This window comes from Gymnogyps californianus, chromosome 16 (genome assembly GCF_018139145.2).
Source record: "Gymnogyps californianus isolate 813 chromosome 16, ASM1813914v2, whole genome shotgun sequence".
Lineage (NCBI taxonomy): Eukaryota > Metazoa > Chordata > Aves > Accipitriformes > Cathartidae > Gymnogyps > Gymnogyps californianus.
Window position 1 is genome coordinate 10,643,011 of NC_059486.1, and position 22,563 is coordinate 10,665,573.

General features: G+C 36.5%; 1 protein-coding gene across 1 annotated transcript in view; it reads left to right on the forward strand.

The window, feature by feature from the left end:
* Positions 1-376: 376 nt before the first annotated feature.
* RIMBP2 (RIMS binding protein 2) overlaps positions 377-22,563 on the forward strand; it is a 57,828-nt gene continuing 35,641 nt past the window's right edge. The window contains 8 exon segments of the mRNA XM_050906652.1: positions 377-481; positions 4,390-4,440; positions 10,492-10,696; positions 16,319-16,470; positions 19,624-19,700; positions 20,655-20,764; positions 21,186-21,593; positions 21,596-21,994. Of these exon segments, the coding sequence (XP_050762609.1) occupies positions 380-481; positions 4,390-4,440; positions 10,492-10,696; positions 16,319-16,470; positions 19,624-19,700; positions 20,655-20,764; positions 21,186-21,593; positions 21,596-21,994 (1,504 nt within the window). The 5' untranslated portion in view covers positions 377-379.

Genomic DNA, 22,563 nt, shown 5'->3' on the forward strand with positions numbered 1-22,563 from the left:
AGAGGCATTTAGGGAATTGTCAAGCTAATTTTTTACCAAGCTTTAATTTTTCAGCACAATGCCACATATAAATATGTGCCTGATGGATAAAAAGAGTACTGTTCACTTGTGCGTCACAGAGGCCACATTGCTGGCAATGACAGAGTCATATATCCTAAAAGAGTTTGCTGTCAAAATGCCTAAGTTTAGCACTGGCAATATGCCTCTAAGTACTGACCAAATTAAAATCCTATCCAGTTTCCCGCTTGCCTGTCAGTGATACCAGAGAGCTTTTACATTGAGATGAACATCTGCATGCCTGGGAATGGCAGCATGTTTGGCTGCAGGTAGACTATGTTAAAGTCTCCTGACAGTTTTTCTGCTTCCTTTGAAACAGCATATGCGAGAGGCTGCTGAACGGCGGCAACAGCTGGAGTTGGAGCATGAGCAAGCCTTGGCTGTTCTCAACGCCAAACAGCAGGAAATTGAACTCCTGCAGAAGGTAAGTGGAGGAAGGGAAAGTCAGGTGAAACAGCAAATTACAGTGACAGAGCACACGTCATGAAACAGATCTCCTGGTTTAAAGGAACTTAAACCAACTGCCAAAGCGGTTCCTGTTCTGGATTGTTCTGCATGATTGCTGATGCAGTTGTAACAAGTGGATGTTTATTGTTGGATTTACAAGACTGTACTAATTGATTTATAAATGTTTATGCCAATGAAGATTAACCTGACCAGTATATGTAAGTCCTTGTATTTCCCAATAGGGAGAAAAGTGATACAAATACATGTATTCCCTTTGTTATTTCCATTGCTTCCCTCTATATTGGGCTCAGGAATATTTGTGCATTCCTTAAATGTCAGGAAGGAATCCGGTCTTAATTTCATGATAATCAACATATGGGGAATCCACCATTTCCTTGTCCGTTTGCTGGAACAGTTAATCATTCTCACTGACATATTAATGTTTTGTTAGGATTTCTTTGGCTTCCTTTTCCAGACACTGGCAACTCTTACCACCTTTCTCCACTAAATTAGATTAAAGTAAGTCCTTGTCAAGGTACTTACACATCCCAGTTGATCTTCTTTTTCATAAACTAAACAGTTGTTTAAGTACTTCATTTCCAAGCTCATTCTCTAATTCACAAATCACTTTAAGACATTTTTTTTCCACACTGCAACTTCTCAGTATTCATTATAATATAAAAAACATGGTATTGAGTTTCAATCTTACCAAGGTCACTTAAAGCTGCAATTGTCTCAATACTAATGTTGATTTTTCCAATTGTTTGACTAGATCAAAACATAGAAATAATAATACTAATATGGTAGAGAATTGGCATGGAGGGATATTCTCGGCAGAATAAAAAGAGGTATCTAACATAGTTTGCTTGAAATAGAAAGCTTCACTTGACCAAATGAAATCTTCCAGTTAATTTTCTTTTAGCCTTTCACAATTAATCTGTTTAGGCATATTTCAAAATGCCTTTTCTAGTTATATTCAGCTGCTATTATTTGAACTTCCACATAAATTTTGGACTTAAATTTCTTGGCAAAGCAAAGAAATCAAAGAAAGGTACAGCTTTTCTTCTTGCTAATTTTTTGTTACATTCTTCTAATAAATCCACATTACATGGGTCTTTTTGTTACAGATTGGCAACAGGAGACAAATCTCTGTAATACTGTTTTCTCCAGTCATTTTTGCTAAGCTGTAGCATGATAGACCTTAAGCACAAATGAGGTTGTATTGTATTTGGTATTTTAGTCAGTACGACTAGTTCAGCATCTGTAGCCAGCGATTAAATTCTTGTTCAGTGGACCTGAAGTAGCATGGAATACAAGATCATTTATGTTAAAAATTATTATCTAATAATCATTTACCACCAAGTTCCACTAGAATTTTAGCTTAGAATTCCTGTACTAAAATCCACCATAACAATTCATCTATGCATTACTTAAAAGCATTTAAGAAATAATTCATCCTTCTTACTGGTTTCATTCATTAGCCTGAAATATTCCTCCTAGGACTTTGCACAGACACTAATTTTCACCCTGAAACATCTAATTCTTTATGTGATTAAGTTGCTATTGTGTCTTTTTTAATTATTATTGCCATTCATGATAAGGATCTGGGACAACTTAAATGAACATTCTACCCATCACATCTCTTGACAAAATCTGCATGTGATATTCATTCTAGACACCACTCAAAAAGAAAAAGGGCTTTTTTTTTTTTTTTATAATTTTGATGTTCAGCCCTTCCAAGCTCAGATTCTTTTCCATTGTGACATGTTGGGATCCCAGTTTGGTTGAGATTAGTCTCTTCTGTAATGCTATTATTAATGCTATAGAATAAGAATGAAGACCAGATTAGTACACGGTATGGGTAGAAGAGGGAAAGTATTCAAAACATGGAAAGATTTTGGGAGGATGTCTATATTGTGCACTGTTCTACCTTGTAGAAGCTACCTGTAGTTCTCTATGCATGGTAGTGGAGATGAGCACGGACTAATTTGTCCTGCTTTAGCCTCTAGACTGCTGGTATCCAACACTCCTCCTTTTCAACATTATAATGCAGTGTATATTGTCAGAAAAATAATTTAAATAAATCTGTTACCTACATAACTATAATACTTTGCTTCCATCATTAAACAGGAATTGCTGGCCCACATTTCGTCCAGAGCTGACCTCGCAATGTACCTAGTACATGTGTGTTAAATTCTTTCTTCCTTTTTTTTATTAGAGTCATTTAATTACTTGAAGAAGTACTGTGAAATGAAAGCAGTAACTCCAGGCAGTAACAGGATGACATTTCACAGCATACTTGTTACTGTCGTAAAGTTGCTGATGAACCACAGAAAGTTGCACTTCAAAACAAAGCAAGTTACTAGTGCAGTCTGATGCATTTGCTGTCACATTTTGATATTATAAATAAGAATTCATTGTGTTTTTAATATATGTACAGACTGATCAGATTTTCAGCCTAAAAGGAAGACTATAATATTGTTCATCAAGGTTTTGTGTTGATAGGGAATCAGATGGTCTTTTTCTCCAAGCAAGCCTTAATACAAGACAGTTCGATGTAAAAGAGAGATAGCTATTGATGCAGGTTTTCTAATCATTTGCCAAGAACTCATATTCTGGGTAGATTTTATTAAACTTGTAATGATGGATAACACAAGGCTTTCTGTTACCTGTCATCTCATGTTTGCTAATGCTCAGGGAGCCAATACTTTATCAGGTGCTAGCAATAAGACTTATTACTGTAGTACAGGAAGAAATAGGACTGTGCTTGCCAGAGCGAAGGAGGCTGTATTACCATGCATGACAGTGAAGTGTAGTTTGGGTACATGGTTTTGGCTGTGACTTTATGGCCTGACCCAGCTTCCATTGAAACCAATAACTGAGTAGGGTAGCCCTCACAGATGAGGAAAATGAAGTTAACATAGCTGTGTCGCTGTCTGTCATGGGAGTATTTGGCCAATTAAATGAGAAAGTCATGTTGCCCTGTGCTAAACTGGAGAGTTTTAAGACTTTCTCTGATGAGGAATGTGCAGAATGTGGTCTTTGGGTTACAGCAATAAGGAGCTAAGAGGCAAAGTTAGTGCATCACACTGCTATCAGCCTGATACAATGGTTAAAAAAAAGTTTTGCTTATCTTGGGCAAGCTTCAATAAAGAAGATAGTGAAAACTTAAATGGAAACAAAGTGAGGATAACACAAAGTTAGAGCATTATTTTTTGTGTTTTTAAGGTTTAGACTTTTCCCAACCAAAATTTAATAACTGAATTTCTGAGCTACATAAAATACACTTTTCTGCTCTTATTGATTTTCTCTTTTTCTTCTTTGACTCAGTTGATTGGACTCTAGATGTTGCACTCCTGTTTACAGACAACCTTTCTTGTGGTTGCCTTGAAGTGTTTTGTGAGCTGTTTACTTAGATGATAAATACTGTTGCTGCACGTAAAGAATGAGCTTAATTTTTGTGTTGCTTTCTCCTAGCTGGTATGGTAGGTTTCTACACTCTGAACCTCCTGCAATGTAGAATAAAAAGCTCATGTTTCAGTTTTAATTTAGAGGGTTTCAGAGATACTTCTGATGTGTTCTTGCGGTGTGTTGAGCATGCTTGTCTTGGTCCAACAAAATACCAGTGCTATTAAGCTTCACTGAGATTCAGTCTCCTAAAAATAAGCAGTTATTTCAGGGGCTTGGAACCAAAGCGCTGTAGTAATATTGGCGGAGCCATCCTTTCAAGACTGTAATTGGCTTTGGATTTGAGTATACAGTATGCTACTTTATGTGGTCAGAGCATACTATATGTGGCATGACTAACTGATTTTTTCCTTTTCCTTTCCTTTTTCCTTTTTCCTTTTTCCTTTTCTTTTTCATTTTCTCTTTTATAAAAACAAGGCTCAGGTTGAAGCTAAGAAGGAACATGAAGGAGCAGTTCAATTGCTAGAGGTAAGAAGATATCCTTTGTGTTACCTTTGCTTGTGGAGGTTCTGTTCTGAATGTAATAACTTTTACAGTATCATGACTTTTGAAAGTTTCAAGTAATATGTAGGCAAATAGGGTTTTTTTTCTCTTCTAATGGAATTGCATCCTTTAAAGATTATAATTCAGTTAGGAGTGCCTTAAGCTGAGCTGTTGGAAGTGATTTGTGTACCTCAGTTTCTCTTTGTATAGAGTGGAAATTTTGGTACCATTTTTTGTAAAATACTATCAGATATATAAAAACGAAGTGATTACTTGTGAGAATTATTATCGTTTAGGCTGGAAATATAGCTGCAAATACCAATCAATTACCTAAGGTTCCTAACTAAATACTGTCTAGTAAACATAAAGCAACATGCTAAAGAGCCAACATTTTTAAACCTAATGAAAGAATTGGGATACTTCGAAAAACCTTCAAAGGATGTGGTAGAGAGAGAACATGTCATTCTTTTTATTGGAAAACTAGATCTTTTCAAGGTAGTCTGAACTGGGTATTTGAAAATCGAGGCCACCAGAAACATATTCAAGTTTTTAATTAGAAACATAGAATAATTCTGTTTGGAAGGGACCTCTGGCTATCTGGTCCAACTCCCTGCTCAAAGAAAGGCCCTCTTCAAAATTACTGTAGGATGCTCAAGGCTTTGCCCAGTCCATTTTTAAATATCTCTGGGAATGGCAATATGACAACATCCATAGGCAGCCTCTTTCAGTCTTTGAGCATTTTCATTACGAAGAATATGATTCTTGTATCCTGTCAGAATTTTTCTCTGGGTGCTACCCATGTCCATTGCCTCTAATCCTATTGCTGTTTATCACCAGCATTGGGCTTTCTTAGTGTTTCCCAACTATGCTTCAATATGTTTTTAGAATTTGCCAGTGACTATTGGATTTAGTAAGTAAACAGTGTTAAATAAATTAAGTTTTGAGAGATGATTCAGATGATCTGATTTACTAACTTTTAAGGCACTAAATACCTGCACATACTGACATTATCCATAAAGGCAACATCAGCCATAAAGGTACATCAAAAAATCTTAGTATTTTCATTAGCAATTGCTCATAGCAGTTATGACCTTGGCACAGGGCATTACCTGTAAATTCATTAGTAGTTGTGTTTATGGACTTTGCATCACATTTAAACCTTCCTTCAAGTCATTAATCCTAAAAAAAAAAAAAATCTAGTAATTTAGTCTTCTGTGCCTAAGGATACAGAATTGCTTATGTCTTGTATAGAAGTGACATGAAGAATAGGAGCAAATTCTTACTCCCATTCAAAAACCATGAGCTTTGCTGTCAATTTTAGTTGGAATAGGGCAAGGTTTGCAAAACATCTTTGTCTTAGGCTGGAGTGAAATTTTTAGAGATTTTAAACTGAGACTCTTATAATAATGGAACCTTTATAATGGAAACATAGAGTTATGGTTAAATTACATATGAAAACACAAAAAATCAAAGGAGAATTGCAATAAATTAATACACTCGAATAGCTGCCTGGTGTTGACAAAACCTTTTATTCCCTTTGCTGTCTGCTGTTTAGAAATGCAGGCTGACCCACAGTGTTGTGCAAGATAGGACAAATGACAACATGTAGCAGAAATTAGAACTCCTGTAAGAAGGTTCCTAAAGCAAACAATTCCTCCCCAGTTTTTCAAAACTGGGCGCAACAGATTGTTTAAGTTCCAATCATATCGTTTTATGTACTTTGATAAGGTAAAGTGTCAGAAAATATAGGTGCACAAGTAAATAGCACGCTAACTGCATCCAGATTTCCTTTTCCTCTTTTTTGTTCTTCATTTTTTCACGCAAAATAGGTTTTCACTGATAACTACCAAACTAGTTTTTCTGCTTGAGGAAAACAAAAGGCATTAAATGGTTATTAAGTCTTAACATAATGAACATATCATAAAGAACACACGATACCATAGATTGATTATAGCAAGTGCATTGTCAATATTTCATTTAGAAATCTGTTTTTAGCAGAAGGTAATTTCTAGTCTTTTTACCTCTCACAGTAGTTCTTCTGTCTGTGTACTTACTGGTCATGCATTGATGGAAGGTGGTTTTTCTAGTGCAGTGATCATCTTTAAAAAAAAAGTTTAAAAAAACTTGTTTATTTGTATCTATAAAAGTTAATATTGCCACAGAAAGTGTTTTACTCATAGGCTTTCATTATCATCATATATATTAAGTTTGTTTTGCCTTTAAGAATATAAGATTAAATTATTATTTAATGCCTGGTGGAAAGTATATGATGCAGGAAAACATAAGTAGAAACAAAGCAGGCAAGTGATTATTTACCCCCCTCAAGCTAATCAAAATTCCTATTTAGCTGATTTGTGTGACCTCTGATTTGCATAACGCCATCAAGGTTTCCTAAGCTTTTGCTTTTTATTGCCATAAGCCCATTAATTTTTAGCATTTTATTTGATCTACCTTTTGCAATTTCAGATCAGCAGTGGTATTGATTTCTGAAACGTTCTATAGCGTGGTTTGCGTTAATGCATGTTTTTACATGTGTTAACTATTCTAATATATTTTGCTTTGAAATGTAAAAAAAGTGTTCAAAACTGTTTTTATTTCTTTGTTTATTTCACATCTCTTTGTTTACTGTGTCTTGTTTGGAATTTATTGCTTTGCACTTCATCCAGAACACCTTGGACAGCATGCAGGTATTTTAGGGCATAAATTCTCCTTTCCCTGTCCTGAATCCCGCACTTTTCCCTTGAAAATGAGTACAATAGTCCTGCCTAACCTTGCATGGGATGCGTGCTAGAACCATTGTTATGCAAGCATGCTTGGCATTTATTGGCCTAATACCAAATCACCAAAATCAGAATTTTTTTCTACACGAGATTAATCTTCAAATATGGCATGATTTAATGAGAACTCAGATACTGTTTCTGAAAGTTAATTTCTTATGAGCATGCCCAGCAAGAATGGTTTGGTAGTTTATTCAAGATTGTAGCTTTCTGACTGTGTGGATTTTGTCTGAATTCAGATTGTTTCCTTGTTAATACAGAGATAATTTTATGTGATATTTTCACCTGAGGTTGATGTATTGAGCCACCTACTGAAAGCCGTTGCTGCTACGTAAACAGTTAAATTACGAAATTATATCTCCGTAGCAGAATAAGTGGGCTAATTACTAGTCTGAATTCAAGCCTGTCCACCTGGAAAGTTGCTTATCATCTTATCTGTCTTGTGTGAACAGTACCTGTCTTGCAATGGATGAAGTCTGCTTCATTTTCCATTTAAGAAGCTGTTGAAGTTTTAGAAACAGCACTATGTATTGTACGAGAAACTTGACAAGTCTTAAGTGATATACGTTCAATATGGTCTGCAGTAGAGAATGTCTTTTCATACAACCACTGCTATAGGCAGATCCAGTTTTAGGGAGATCTGGTAGACTTGGCACTTTTGTGCCATCGTTATTAGAATAGGCTATACGGGCAGAACCATGATACAGAATAAAAATTCAGTACTTCTGAGAGTGTAAGCACATGCCTTGCTCTGCAGTGACATACATGAATACGTAGATTTTCTACAGTGAGGTGAGTCTGGCTGGCTAACAATGAACCAAGCACCTGCCTGAAGTCAAGAAACAAAGATGGGTATGGGGATGCCTCCTGTAAGTACTATTGTGGATCTTAGGGCAATTTTTTCTTTATATAGTACCAGCTTTGTGCTCACTTCTAACTCACAACTTTGATTAAAAAGAAGTAGTAAAGGCATTTTTCTTCCAGGCTTTGTACTGTCACAAGAGAACAACTTGAAGATTCTAGATACTCAAAAGAAAAGTCAAAGAAGGCATATACTGAAATGCAAATAAGTTTTAAATTAATAAAAAATAATAATACATTAAATTAATATTTTTTCAAAAATATTTTTAAGGCAGCCTTAGCGTCTTGTTGGGGTCTGGATTGTGATGTTTTTATTTTTTATTTTATGCTAGAGTTTCCATAACTGCCCATGGAAATGTCAGTATATGTTCTTAGAGAGTTGAATAGCTCGTCCTTAAACTTTCCATTGGAAAGAGGGTATATAAAAACCCAAACCACTTTACTGCTTTGTTTGTTTAATGTTCTTTTAAAATTGTACATAGATGCCTTATTCATGCAGCAAATTAACAAGTAGCAAAGGCTCACATATCAGTTGCTCAAAGCCACAGTGAAAAGACAAAAGACAAAAACCAAAAATCAAAGCATTTAATATTTGTGTAAAACTCCCACAATGTCTCTGTATCTTATTGTTTTCTGTTTCATAATCAGTTGGATAGATACCCTGAGACTTCTTTAGCAGAACGAAATTAATTTGTGTTTTATGAATACAAAGAAATTATATCCTCAAAATTCACTGTAGCTTTAAAAATGTATTTGTTACAAAAAAAGGAACAAACAGTACCACCTTCTGTAGTAGGAAATTTGGAATTTTGTGTTTTTCTGGGGACTATAAGTGTTTTGTTTATCTTTAGCTGTGCTAAGATCTTTGTATAGGTGACATGTAATATATGTCGTTTTCTTGATATGTAATATGTGCACTTTTTCTTATATGAACTGAGAACATTTTTCTCTTTAAAGAAAAAGAAACCTTTAGCACAGTTGAATGAATCTAACTGATATCCAGACTTCCTTTGTTAGTACAGTTGTTTAACTAGGCATATACTATAAAGCAGTTTTTAATGAAGGAAAGTGATGTTTGTTCATCATAAAGCATCAGATTAGGATATAATGCATTAGCTTTTCATATAAGGAGCCTATTACTGCCTCTGTTGAGCTACTTCTGCTTGCAGCGTTTGGGTCACAGCACATAAAACACGAGTGCTCCCTGGGTCTCAAATGGCACTCTTGCTTTGGCACATTTCCAGAGTACAGACCAACTGTTTGCCCCTACGTGAAAATCAGACCTCACAAGTGAAATTCTCAGGAGCTTTATTGATTATTCAGTCTTTGCAACAGGTGTTAATATGCTCTTTCCTAACTCTCTGGGCACTCTAGATTGGTGTTTCTTCTCTTCAGGAATATCTGATAGTGTATGCAAACAGATATTGAAATTTAAATGGATTATATTGAAAACATGATTATATCCTTAATTTAGCTGGTACAATGAACATGCAGATTTGGATAAAAGTTTTTTTTCATGCTTTAGTGTCTTTACTACTCTTATATATGTTTTGAGTAAAAGTTGTAGAAGAAATCCTGAATTCCCATGCCCTTTGTCATTCCTTTCAGCCAGGGAATCCTTCCTTTCCCTCACCTCATCCATTTTTTCACATCAGGAATTCATAAACTGTATGTAGGCAAATTTCCCAAGTTAGCATAGAAGCTTATCTTTTATGTTCTGTTTTGTTAAAGCCTGATGCCTCAAAATTAAAACAAAATGTTTGCCAACAATGACATTTGGGTACTTCTCACAAGCTTACAAACAATCTCCTCTTGGCTGGAGTCTGAATTACTTCTGTGTGGTTTGGCATCTATCGTGAGGAGCATTATTTTTGAAAGGGAATTCAGCCAGTAGCTAGGCCCACATTCTGCATGAACCGCTGTGGGGGTTTTGTTGTTGTTTTTGTTTTTTAATACATAAATGTTAATCTAGCAATTCAGGAGGCTTCATCTTAATAGCAGAGGATAGGCAAACCTCAGAAATACACCTGAGTTTTAGAAAAAGTTGGAAAAGCACACAAAAGTGACATTTAGATGTGTGTCGAAGTCACAAAGCTGTAGGATCTGTTTGCAGGTGTTCTTGGCAGTTATTTTTTTAGCACTGCCAAAAAATATGATGAGGAATTTCCCCTTTGGAAATTGGGAATGAAAGGAGTACTTACCTCAATATTACAGGGCTACTAAAAGGTTTCGTTCTAAATATGAGTGAGAATTGAGGGGGAGAAAAGTGTGATTGTGGGCCTGTTTATCCCAAATAGTTTGCCTATCCTGGCTTCCTGGTACTTTAGAAAAATCTGTGCAGTCATAGCTCGCTCTGATCTCAGTCAAATGTCTTATGTGTTATGTCTTGCTTGTGCAGGCCAAGGTCCGAGAGCTAGAGGAGAAATGTCGGACACAGAGCGAACAATTTAACCTCTTGTCCAGAGAACTGGAGAAGTTTCGGCAGCAAGCAGGGAAGATTGATCTCCTGAGCAGTAACTCGGTGGCATCCTCAGATATCCCTGGTTCTCCCAGTAAATCTCTATCCCAGTTAATGAATGGAATAGCCACTTCTATAGGCAAAGGTAAGGACCAGCATTTTATTTGTAGGTATCTGTTCTGCCCTGTAGGTTTTAAGATGCAACTCAATGATGTAAATAGAGTTTGATTGTACAAATGAAAGATAGAATTCACTCCTGTTCCTAGTTTGTGACTAGTTTAAATTTCAGAGTATCTCTTAAGCCTTCACTGAGGTTGTTCCAGTTTTATTTGGGCACTGCTGTGAGCAGAATTCTCTCTAATGGTTGTTGGGTGTAGTGATGAGAAACCTGTTCAGTGTTAAAATGATGTATTCGTTATGTAAATATCTACTTCTGTTGGAAAAAGAAAGACTGTCTGCACATACAGGCTTTGCTGTAAAACCTTCACTGTTTCAGGGACAGGAGTAGCTCTGCTATCTTGTTGAAGTAGCAGTTCATGGAGAAAGAAAGAACAGAGACCCCCACACTGCATTAGCCATTACATAAAAGAAACTTGTAAATAGAGCTGGCCAGAAAATGGGAAAACTGAATGTAATATTTTGACAAATGTGAAAATATTTTTGGTTTAGTTGCATTTGTTCAACAGAAAATATGCACTTCTCTAAAAACTTGGAAGTAAAACATTAAAAAAAATTTCAATGGAAGCAAACACTGTCTACACGTGTTTTAGAAACAGAAAAGTCACAACAAAAATATTGCTGATTTGAGTTTTAAAAGAAATGGAGAATTAAAAGAAACTAATTTATGTCTGCATTGGTGTTCTGACACTTACAGTGCCTAATATCTTCAACACAGTATGTGTTTTTCCAAGATCTGTGTTGAACTCTCACCAGATCATCTCCTGTTGCCAGAGGCAACTGCTCCTCCTAAGTACACACTTTGTTAACAATTCATTATTCATAAGAAAACTACAAAGATCAAGGCAAGAGGTTACCTGAGGACACTTGAAAGTAACTTGCATGTAAATTGCATGTTAGATTGTGTATTATAACCATGTTGTTATCAAGGCTGATGAGTGTGCTCACCAGCTCAGTATCACCCATGCTAGAATGATTTTAACTACTTGTTCTGCAAAGGAACACTTGTCAGGTAATTTCCATTAGTTACAAATTCCCCCAAAGTTGTTTTAAAATAAGTATGAAGAGAAACTGGAAAAATGAAATAGTCTTGATGGTTTTTTAATTTCATCTTCCTAAACTTCTAGAAAAATTCTGAGGCATAGGGCCTAGAAATCACAAATCATTCCCCTGTCATTACAGATGAGCAGTTATTTTCAGTGAAGGGTGCTAAACTCAATGTGAAACCAAGTCAAAAGGAACCAAGGTGACATCCTTCTTTCATTTCACTTCACTAACTTTGTACTTTGTATGCCTTGGGTTTTTGAATACAAAAATCGAGCTGTTTGCAGTCTTGCTCACTGTGGTTCATATTAGTTTATAGGCTTTTCTGGAGCTGCAAGTCTTACCTAAGTGGATATTAAAGTGCACTAAATGGAGAATTCAGAAGGCATTACCTGATAGCTGTAAGAATTTAGTAGAAATTTCCTTAATATCAACAGGATTAGCTCCTCATGTCTCTAAGGATAGGATTTTCAAAGCAACAATTAATTGTAAAGGAAAGGTAATTAGGTATTGAAATGTCCTTTAGGCAGCTAGTGAAAGTCCAGTCTGTATCTCTGGAATTGATCTAAATAGGCCCCAATCCTCAAATAAAAATCAACTAAACTTTTTGAGGTCCTCAGTCAAACTCTCCAAACTAACTTATATTTATTCTTGAAATACTAATGGAAACAGCTTTTAAAAAAACCTTCAAAACATAACAAACAGAAATCTTCCAAGAAACCCTTGACTAAAAACACAGAAAACACAGCTAGGTCTGTACTGAAGTAATTTAAAGGCCTTGCTCTGTAAACCTTTTCTCATAACCTATTGATTTTTATGCGACTTAGAATTCAGGGCCTGCAGCACTAGTGTATACACATCAGAAATCCTTGGACAATATTCATTCTCAGTATGAATGCACTGATAACAATGAAGTAATGTTTGAGCAAGTGGGCAGGATTTCTAATTATTGAAATCAACCATTTCAGAGTAATGATGGTAATGCTACAGCAAGTTCTTCAAACCAGAAGTGTAATTATTTTTATTATGTGTGAGGAAGAAAGAACACAAGAGGGAACACAAGGACAGCTTTCAAAGCAAAGCAAATGACAGAAATGAGATCAGTTTATGACCAGCTGCTTTGCCTTAATTGGTGATGTTTGAATGTATCAGGAAATGAAATAAACTTAGCCAGAATAGATTAGAACGTAAAAAGTTCACTATAAACATGTAATAATGTCACAATCAGATATAGAAACCTTGAGATTTATTATTCATCAGATAAAAGGCTCATTTAAATGGCCTTTCTAGATAATTTAGGTAGTCCATAATGAGTCAGCAGTTCCAATAAATAAAATGGAGAGTCTAATTGTACTACAAGTATGGCCAGCTTTAATTCTGCTGAGACATGTAAATTAAGTCTAGTGCTCTTCCTTGCTTCTTTCCTTGAAAGGGTGTTCAGACTTCCTTAACAGATATTTGCCAGTCATGGGAAAATAAAGGCCATTTTGAGCGTATATGGATTTTACAAGATTTTACGGACAAAAACCCTGCAGCTTTATAAGGTTCTTCTCTAGAATTTAGAGGAAAAAAAGAGACATTTCTAGAAGATGCTGCATGTTCTTATGAACTGACCTCTTGTATTTTTCATTTTTAACTCTTAGTTTTTTCCAGAGTGCAAATATAAAAGATAAGGTGCATTTTTTTTTTCTTTAGTTTCCAGTGAGTTAACAAGTTTTAGACAGTCTTTATAGGTCTGATTCCTCCACATTCTGTTGTTCAAGCCCAGGGATGTCAGTGAAATTGCCTTGGACGAACAAGAGAACCTAGTTTGAAATTGTTTCTTATTTTGGAGGTAAAGTTAGGCCAGTTTTTAAATGCAGCCATTTTTGTCTGTCCTCATGTATCCACAATCCGCAAAAATAGACATCCTCTATAGAAATGATCAGGAGATTACAGAGATTCAGGAGGTTTCAGGAGGAATGTGCTTCCTGCACAGTGAATCTCAATTTTGCTTTTTGCAAAGGCATTAGTTGATGATGCTTGTGTTTATTTTTTTTAATCCAACTGTGGCTCTACATACATCAAATCAGCATGAATTTACATATATTATTTGAGCATCTCATGACCTTTTAAAAAAGTGTCCTGTCCAGAATACACAGGAACTAACTGCTAACATTGCATGATACGGCTCACCTGAAAATCTGTTCTTTCCAATTTATTGCAGATATTAAAATACCTTGAAAATGCAGTAATTTTTAAGCTACTTTAAGAAATAGATCACATTGTGGTCCCAGATAAAAGCAGTTCCACAGCATGGGAAAGAGCCTTAGAGGATCAACTTCTGTTATTTCACACACTTTTTCATAAAGAGATAGGAGCTGATGGCACCCAGTGCAGATTTTATTGAGCAGGGAGATGTTACATTGCACAGGTAGCCAAATGAATAGAGAAACAGAGGACACTGAAGGTGGCAGTAAGTCCAGTTAGGAAGACGGATCCATTTTGCATAGCTAGATTTGGGGCAGAAGCTGTATTATTTCCACATACATTGATGGATATGGGTATAGATTTACTCTGATGGGAAGTGAGGTATCTGAGTAGGCTGTATCTAGTTATTAGCACCATCTGGAGCCATAGATGCGTCCAGTCACATGATGCAATTACAACTACCACGCAGTTTTCTCTCCTATGTATTAAGGACTCAAGGTAAATTTTATCCACCTTGTTTTACAAGTGGGAAAAATAAGACAGTTGAATATCTTCCAGCATCTTGATATTCCTGGTGTTCTTGATAATGTGTGTTCCTATCCTGGTTATCATCCTATATGTATGCAAAGCAAGGGCTATATTGTCCAAGAATCTTTCTCCACATTTTGTATGTAGTGCAACTAATTTAATAACAAAGCCTGAAAAATCCAGGAGGTATGAGACCAAACAGCAGTTTCCTTTGAATGAATAATCACAGTTGGACCAATTATTTATAGGCTTGGCACTGACAGGCTGATATGGCAAGCACTTTAACAGCAAACAGAAGGAGCTAAATTGGCTAAAGGTTTCTGAACGGGGATGACTTTTCTGTTATATATGTGAGAAAGGTTCCAAGAATAAAAAATGTGCCCTTTTGCAGCCTGGGGATTGCTGTAAGCAGGGCTGGTTGTAATTAATCTTTTGTATGATGACTTGTGTATTTCCCTGCTGTCAATGTGCTTAAGCTGTGCTGCTGTAAATTACAGTGATGCAGAGAAAATTAATCATATTGGACTAAGGAGCACACCAGAAAAACCCTCTGATGATATGTTTTGGAGCTTATTGTCCTCTGCAATATGAATAAAGAGGTTCCACTGACAATTCCTGGTGACGTGTGTCTGGGAAGCTTGCAATTCAGTAGCAAAACATTGCTGTCCAGACTTCTGGCAGAACTGGAGAGGAAATGCTGAACCTACACATATCCAGGGTCTGAAAAATTAGAGGTTCATTATGTTAATGAGAGAGAGAAAGGAGAAGGCACTTTGCATATCTGATTGTGTCAGCAACACCCTAGACTCTGTGCTTTGCTATAACTTCTGCTGATGCTGCAAGTATAATTAAGCTCAGTTTACAATTTCCTGCTTGTTTTCTTGTGGTTTGGGGACTAAGCTAACAGTAAAAGGGAAAAAATGTGGAAGTATTTTATATTACACTTTATTAGCCTCTCTTGCAACCTTGATGAAGTTGTTCTTTTTATTTGTCTCCCCTGATCATTAGGCCTGGTTTTTACTTAAGTCAATAGGCGATAAGAGTGTTCAGCCTCTAGTAAGGCTGCCTCCTTAGGTCCTTTAAATGTGCAATATAAACTGTCTTTTCCTTTTTATTTTTAAATGCTTTAAAAAAACACAATAAAAATATTCAAAAAGCATTTCTGGAGATTTTTCCTTTTTCATAGCCTATGTCTTCCATTTTTTAGAAACTGGAGAGATGGCACTGTGACCAAATTATGTGGTTTAGTACTGGTGTTAACAAGGAGCTTTTAAGACATATGAAGCAGGTGGAACTTACTTGGAACTTACTGCCCTGCAAAAAGCCAAACCACTTCCCTTCATTTCAAAATGAATATCCTGCCAACTAAATTATTAGCATTTCAGTCGCTTGCTTGGAAGATAAATGCACGACTTGATTCTACTTTCCAGTATGTGACAGAGCCTCTGAAAGAAATAGAAGGGTTCCAACAGCAGCTTTTTAGTGCTGGGCATGTTAAACAGCATGTCAGATAACTTCTGCAAAGATATCAAGGTGCTCAGAACAAAGGTGTTTTCATGAGGGGAAACTTTAACTTTGATTTTTTCGAATTAAAATACCTTCACTTTCTACATTATGTTCCATTACATATTGTTGACTTATGTAATTTACCAAAAGGCTGGGAACTAGTAGGCTTAGCTACTTTTATGCTCTGCAGTCTACCTACCTTAGTCTTTTTCTAGAATGATTTCTAACAGGAGGAGAAAATAACTCACTGCTGCTTATTAGTTGGCAGTGTTTGTGCTTGAGAACAATTACTTATTCTCATATGTGTTTTGTTCACTGCCAGGTCATGAAAGTCCTTCTGGAAGTCGCTGTGTGATTTCAGAGTTTATACGACCCCTTCAAATATCTGGAGACAAACCAGAACAATTGTCTGTCAAGCCTACATTCCTGTCCAAGTCAAGATCTGGTACCCCAAGATGCAGATTTGATTCAGACGTGAGTCTTTTTAAATTTGTTACTGAAAATGCATGTCATGGGCCCAAGACTTCTCTTCTGCAGGGGACCGATGCAGGTTGATCCACCTGCTTTTAAAAAGTCAAGACACGAATATTCTCATTTTCTGAGACAACTTGGGAACATGACCAGTGGGAATTTAACTGATATTTTCAAAGAAATCTCTGCTGATATCCTAGTTACACAGCATAAAAAAAGGGTGTGTGAGAACCTCAAGCTTCTATGAAACCTCAGCCTTCAATGATGCATTCAGAGTGTTGTACTGCTTCTGTGCATAAGAGGAGTAAGTCAGCATTTCTGCCTGTGTCTGTTTTGGTGTATGTCTATGTTATGCAGGTTTATTATTATTTTATCTACCAAAAGGTGTGACTTTGATACAGCCTAGGCAAATGGAAGAGAAATTCCATGCAGTGCCCTGTCCAGGCAGGTATAGTCTGACAGAGAAGTAGCTCGTTCTGCAGGACTTGTTCTTTGCCTGGTTTTCATGACGTGTGAATCTTCTCACTGCAACTAGGTGGATACCACCCGCTAACAGCAGTTTCCAGCACACTCTCCTAAACTGATATTGAGCCTGTAACCTGGAAGTGAAAGTTGCAGGATGTTGTCACTAAAACTCTTCCACCTTTCAACTTTACAGCTTGTATTTAATTGTACTTTTGAAAGGTTCTGTTCTTCCTTTCTTAGAAAGGTTTCCTGGTTTTCAGTAGAATTCTAGTAGAAGCCAATGGGAAGCTCAGAAGAACTTTACAAAGGTGTCATAGCAAGTTGGTTGTTGATATTTAGGACAAATGTTAAATATAAGGAGGTATAGGACACATTTTGAAAACTTTATAGAAGGGTATTATTTTCTATTAAATACTGTAATCCTGTTTTATATGGGCAAACAGCCATGAGGAAATGATCTTCAGATTTTACCCCTCACCTTACAGTCCTGAATCCCATTCTTAACCTTTACAGAAGTAAATAAACTGAAACTGTGTGCGTATTTTCTATGTATTTTATATTCATTGCTACTGAACCTGTGAAAGTTGATAGAATCAAAATGTTTTTAAATGGATCACAAGCCTGAGTATGTTGTAGTATATTCAACAAAATATTAGATTCTTGTATAGTAGGAAATCCATGGGCATATCTAAGGATTATCCACAAATAAATATATGTGTATATTTACGTGTAGCAGCATTACTGAAAAGTGGGAACATTCACTGCTTTTTGAAGAGGCCACAGAAAAAGCAGCCCGAAGTAGTCAAACCAGAAAAAGCAGCGTAGCAACAAGACTTAGGGAAGCAGAACTAACAGCAAGGAACAGAAGAAGTGCATGTCAAATTTAATTCCCTTTTTCTATTATTTTTGAGTTATCTCTCACTGAGAATATCAAGCCCTCTTTTGCAGAATTGTTCATTGTGTGCCTTCTAGAGTGTAATTATGTGATACATACTTACATTATGCAAGCTCACAGAAATTAAGCTCCATTCTTTTTCAGAGGTATCCAGACCCAGGGGGAGAGCGTATGAATAAAATCTAAAAATGGAGCATAATGCTGTGAAGTCTGAAAGAAAAAAAATTATACTCTGCAAAAATATATCTGCAACTTCCCTGACTGTTACTAGTAACAGTGTCTTCTAGAATAAGCATTATTGGGTTAGTTATTAGCTTTGTGACGTGCCCATACAAAGGCATCAGGATGATAACCCTTGAAAATTTGCCTGCATCCCTGAATGCTACACAGGGGACAGTACCTGTTAGCTGACTATTACTGTCCTCCTCACTGGAAGTGGAGTGTTGGCAGAATAGTGTGTGTTGTGCCAACTCAACAAGCTAACTCACCCGTTAAGAGTTAATTCAGAGGAAAAGTGACTTGACTCAATATTTTTCTGGTGCACTTTTGTTCCATACTGGGAACCAAGCAGGGACCAGTTTAGGCCTCGAAGCTGCAGTTTAATATTCACTCTGTCCAGATTGTAAGATTTCGGTCAATTTTTGGACAACTTATCTTATTTGATCCCACTGTTAAACCTAGTATTTCTACCTTAATTAAAGTTCTCTCAAGCTCAGGTGAAAAGTTTGTTTTTCCTGAAAGAGTTCACAGCATACTGTAAAATAAGTGGAGGAAAGAAGTGCATCTCTCACTTTCAAAACTCTATTATGCTCAAAGCATAACAGAAAGAATTACTATTTTACCAGTGAGATACCTAGCACAGAGCTAAAATAGGTGGAGTCTGTGTTGATTCAGCACCACAATTTAATCTCCAGGTTTTGTAGACCAGATTTGTAATGGAATAAATGTGTGGCTTTGCAGAATTGAATTAAATATGATAGTAAATTCAGAGGAAATATATTCTTTCGTTCAGTTAGTGGAAAGGGTGGAATTCAACAGATGCTGCTGCTGTGGATTGGATTGGCAAGGAGGTGTATTTTATGTGATACTCATTGTTTCCAAGTGTTTGGAAGTTGACATTTGCACCAGCTCTAAACTCAGCGTTTGTCTTAAGTACTTAGTTACTGGTATCAGGTTTCTATTATTGTTTTCTGATTAAAATATTAGGGTATCACCCTAGGTTGTCTGTGTGATCATATAGCTGTACTATGCCCAGAAACACTAGGCATATCACTTACAACAGGTCATCTTGGAGTAACTGAATTTACTAAACCGTAATGAAGACTTCAGTAAAAGTTCAGTCAGGAGAGTGAGGTGGTCAATGAGACTGGTATGGTTAAGTCATGCCTATTTCTTTAGTCAGCAGCATGAAAGGGAGTGGCGTGATCAATATCACATCTCCTTCAGCCATCTCCACTGACCAAATGACAAAGCAACAATCTACTGGTGCTTCGTCAATTTTGCAAGCTTTTGAGGAAAACCAACATCCAGTCTCAGACAGGTGATCTGAATGTCTAGCAAGATGTCAAGGAATTAGCTCAATTTCTTTGCCCTGTTGGACTCTGAATTGCAGTTCTTTTTTAGCCTAAGCCCTTCTAAGTAAAATTAACCAGTTCTGTTCCATGTTAGATTTTAATTTTTTTTTTTTTTTTAATGTTGTGTGTTCACTGTCTGATTTATATTGCCTGTCAGGAAAACAGTGCATGCATCTTTTTGAAATCACATAGTCTTTTTTTTTTTTTTTTCCTCCTCTACAGATGGATAATGATCAGAATTCCAATACCTCAAAGCAGAGATATTCTGGGAAAGTCCATCTTTGCATTGCCCGTTATAGGTAAAAAAACCAGCTCATTACATATATAATATGTATTCGTAATATTCAACATTTGGTTTTGCTTCACTTTTATTCATGCACTGAATTATTACCTGGAACCAATGTTATGGATAGCAGACCCCTTTCCTGTTTGCACTGGCTGCAAAATAGTGCCATTTCCATGTGCTTTAATTGTCAGAGAAAGTTTAACACGGCATGGCTCTTTTACCCACTGCTGTATTTCTAGTCTTCAATGTCTAAATGAGATAAGAATGTGTACTTCCTACTTTATAGAGGAGGTCTCATTCTGTTCTTATAAATTGCTTTTTCATCAATGCAAGAAAGATTTAAATGTTCCTCACATCTTTGCTTTGCACATTAAAATTTCAGATATAAAGCACTGTCATGATAAAAAATTCTGTGACTAACAGTTTCTTTCAGGATGGATATGGATTTAAATACTTTATAAGAAGTTTTTGTCTATGAGTAGCTTAATTTAGCTGTAACTCACTGGTTTTGTCTTTATTTAACTTGTCTCTGTTGATGTTAATAAACTTGTGTAAAAGACTGCCATATAAAACAAACAGAATATGGAGACTGGAAAAGACCCCCACAACCGAGTTTGCTTTAATTCACTTTAAAAAATAAAGAAGATTTTGGCCATTGTATTCAGAGAGACCTAAGTGAGAAATGCGTAAGTAAATTCTACAGAAAAGGATGTGGTTTTAAGTGTAGAGTGCTTAAGTGAATAGGTTGCGTTTCACGGCAGCCTGTTGGTGATACAGTTACAGTTCACAACAACGAACTGACCTAGACTCTACTCGGAATATATGTTTCAGAAGGGAAGCAAAAAGATTGAACTGAGGAATTACCTTCCTGTGCAGCCTTAGAACTGTACACCTTTTTCTGATTAGTATTGAGGTGTGGGGGGGTTGTAAGTGAACACACATGTTTTCCATCTGTACTCCATTGCAGCTACAACCCTTTTGATGGACCAAATGAAAATCCAGAGGCAGAGCTCCCCCTTACGGCAGGAAAGTACCTTTATGTGTATGGAGATATGGATGAAGATGGCTTTTATGAAGGTATTTTTTTTTTTTAAGCTGTGAATTCATGCTAATGCATGCTGATTCAAATTAGTTCATCTGACAAACACGCTCCCAATTCTTTTCTTCATCTACTACCAAATCAATTGCTAAAATTACCCCTATCATCGTGTTAATTAACAGAGTTTCTGCACCAGCGAAGTTGCTCCTTGCAGGCAAAGCTAATTATAAGATATTTTATTTTGTCAGCTTTTCCTACTGGCAAGATTTAAGTTGACAAGAAAGCTTACTGGCAGTTCTGGTTTTTGCCTCACTGAGCCTTTACATTCTCAAACTGTGAATGTTGTTTAAGTACAATTTTTACTTATATCTTCTTCCTTATCTTGTCCACTTGCAAGGCATTGACATGCAAGAGGTATGCTCCTTCAAGGATTTTAATGGCATTGTTCTTTCTCACCAGGGGAACTTCTAGATGGACAAAGAGGACTAGTCCCTTCAAATTTTGTGGATTTTGTTCAAGACAATGAGACCCGGTTATCAAGCACATTAAGCAGTGAACAAGATCAGAATTTTATCAACCATTTGGGTCCTACTTTGGAAGGAGATCTCTTGGAGATAAGTCCACCAAGTCACATAGACTCTAGTGTAATCAGCAATGGCGCAGGGACTCTGGATGTGAACATTGATGAAATTGGAGAAGACATTGTGCCTTATCCTAGAAAAATCACCCTTATTAAACAACTAGCCAAAAGTGTCATTGTGGGCTGGGAGCCACCGGTAGTGCCACCCGGTTGGGGAACCATTAGCAGCTACAATGTTCTCGTTGACAAAGAAGTACGGATGAACATAGCCTTGGGAAGCAGAACAAAGCTCTTATAGAAAAGCTTAACATTTCTGCTTGTACATACCGAATATCAATTCAGAGCATTACAAACAAGGGTAACTCAGATGAACTGCAGTGCACTTTGTTAGTTGGGAGGGATGTCATAGTAGCCCCCTCTAATCTTAAAGTGGACAATATAACCCAGATTTCTGCTGAGCTGTCCTGGCTCCCTACAAATAGTAATTACAGTCATGTGATCTTTCTCAATGAAGAAGAATTTGACATTGTCAAGGCTGCTAGCTACAAGTACCATTTTTTTAATTTGAAGCCCAATATGGCCTACAAGGTGAAGGTCATGGCAAAGCCGCATCAGATGCCCTGGCAGCTTCCCCTGGAACAACGGGAAAAAAAGGAAGCCTTTGTGGAATTTTCTACGTTGCCAGCAGGTTTGATATTTTTCTCCCTACCCAAAACTCTCAAGTTAAGTTTCTCTGAAAATAGTAGATAAATTAATCTAACTTTTAGCTTTACACTGTAATCCCTGTCACTTTCATGAGCAGACTGGGGATTATTAGATTGCTTTATGGTATCTAAAATTAATTCCTGTCCTGTGTTATTCTATTCTTTGTTCCTGGGTAAGGACTGAAGCATTTTGGGGAGATAAACTAGGGAAAGCCATGCTTACCATCATCACAGGTCACACGCTAAGTGTTTTATCAGATTAATCTCAATTTGTATTTAATTTTTCTAGTTATAGTATTTCTGGTAGTAATTCATTTTCGCTGGTGTGAACAACACTGGGAAAAAAACAGTTATTACTTCTGACATGTTATTTGTATGTTATTTTTGTGTCTTAAAGCACTTTTTACATAGATGATCCAGCCCTTTTCCGTAATGAAAAACAACAGAGACATCTTAGAGGATCACACAGTCATTTAGGGGTTGTAAATTCATTTTGGTTTTGAAGTTGTAATCACACAGTACAACTTGAATTTGTAAAGATAACAAGTTGGTT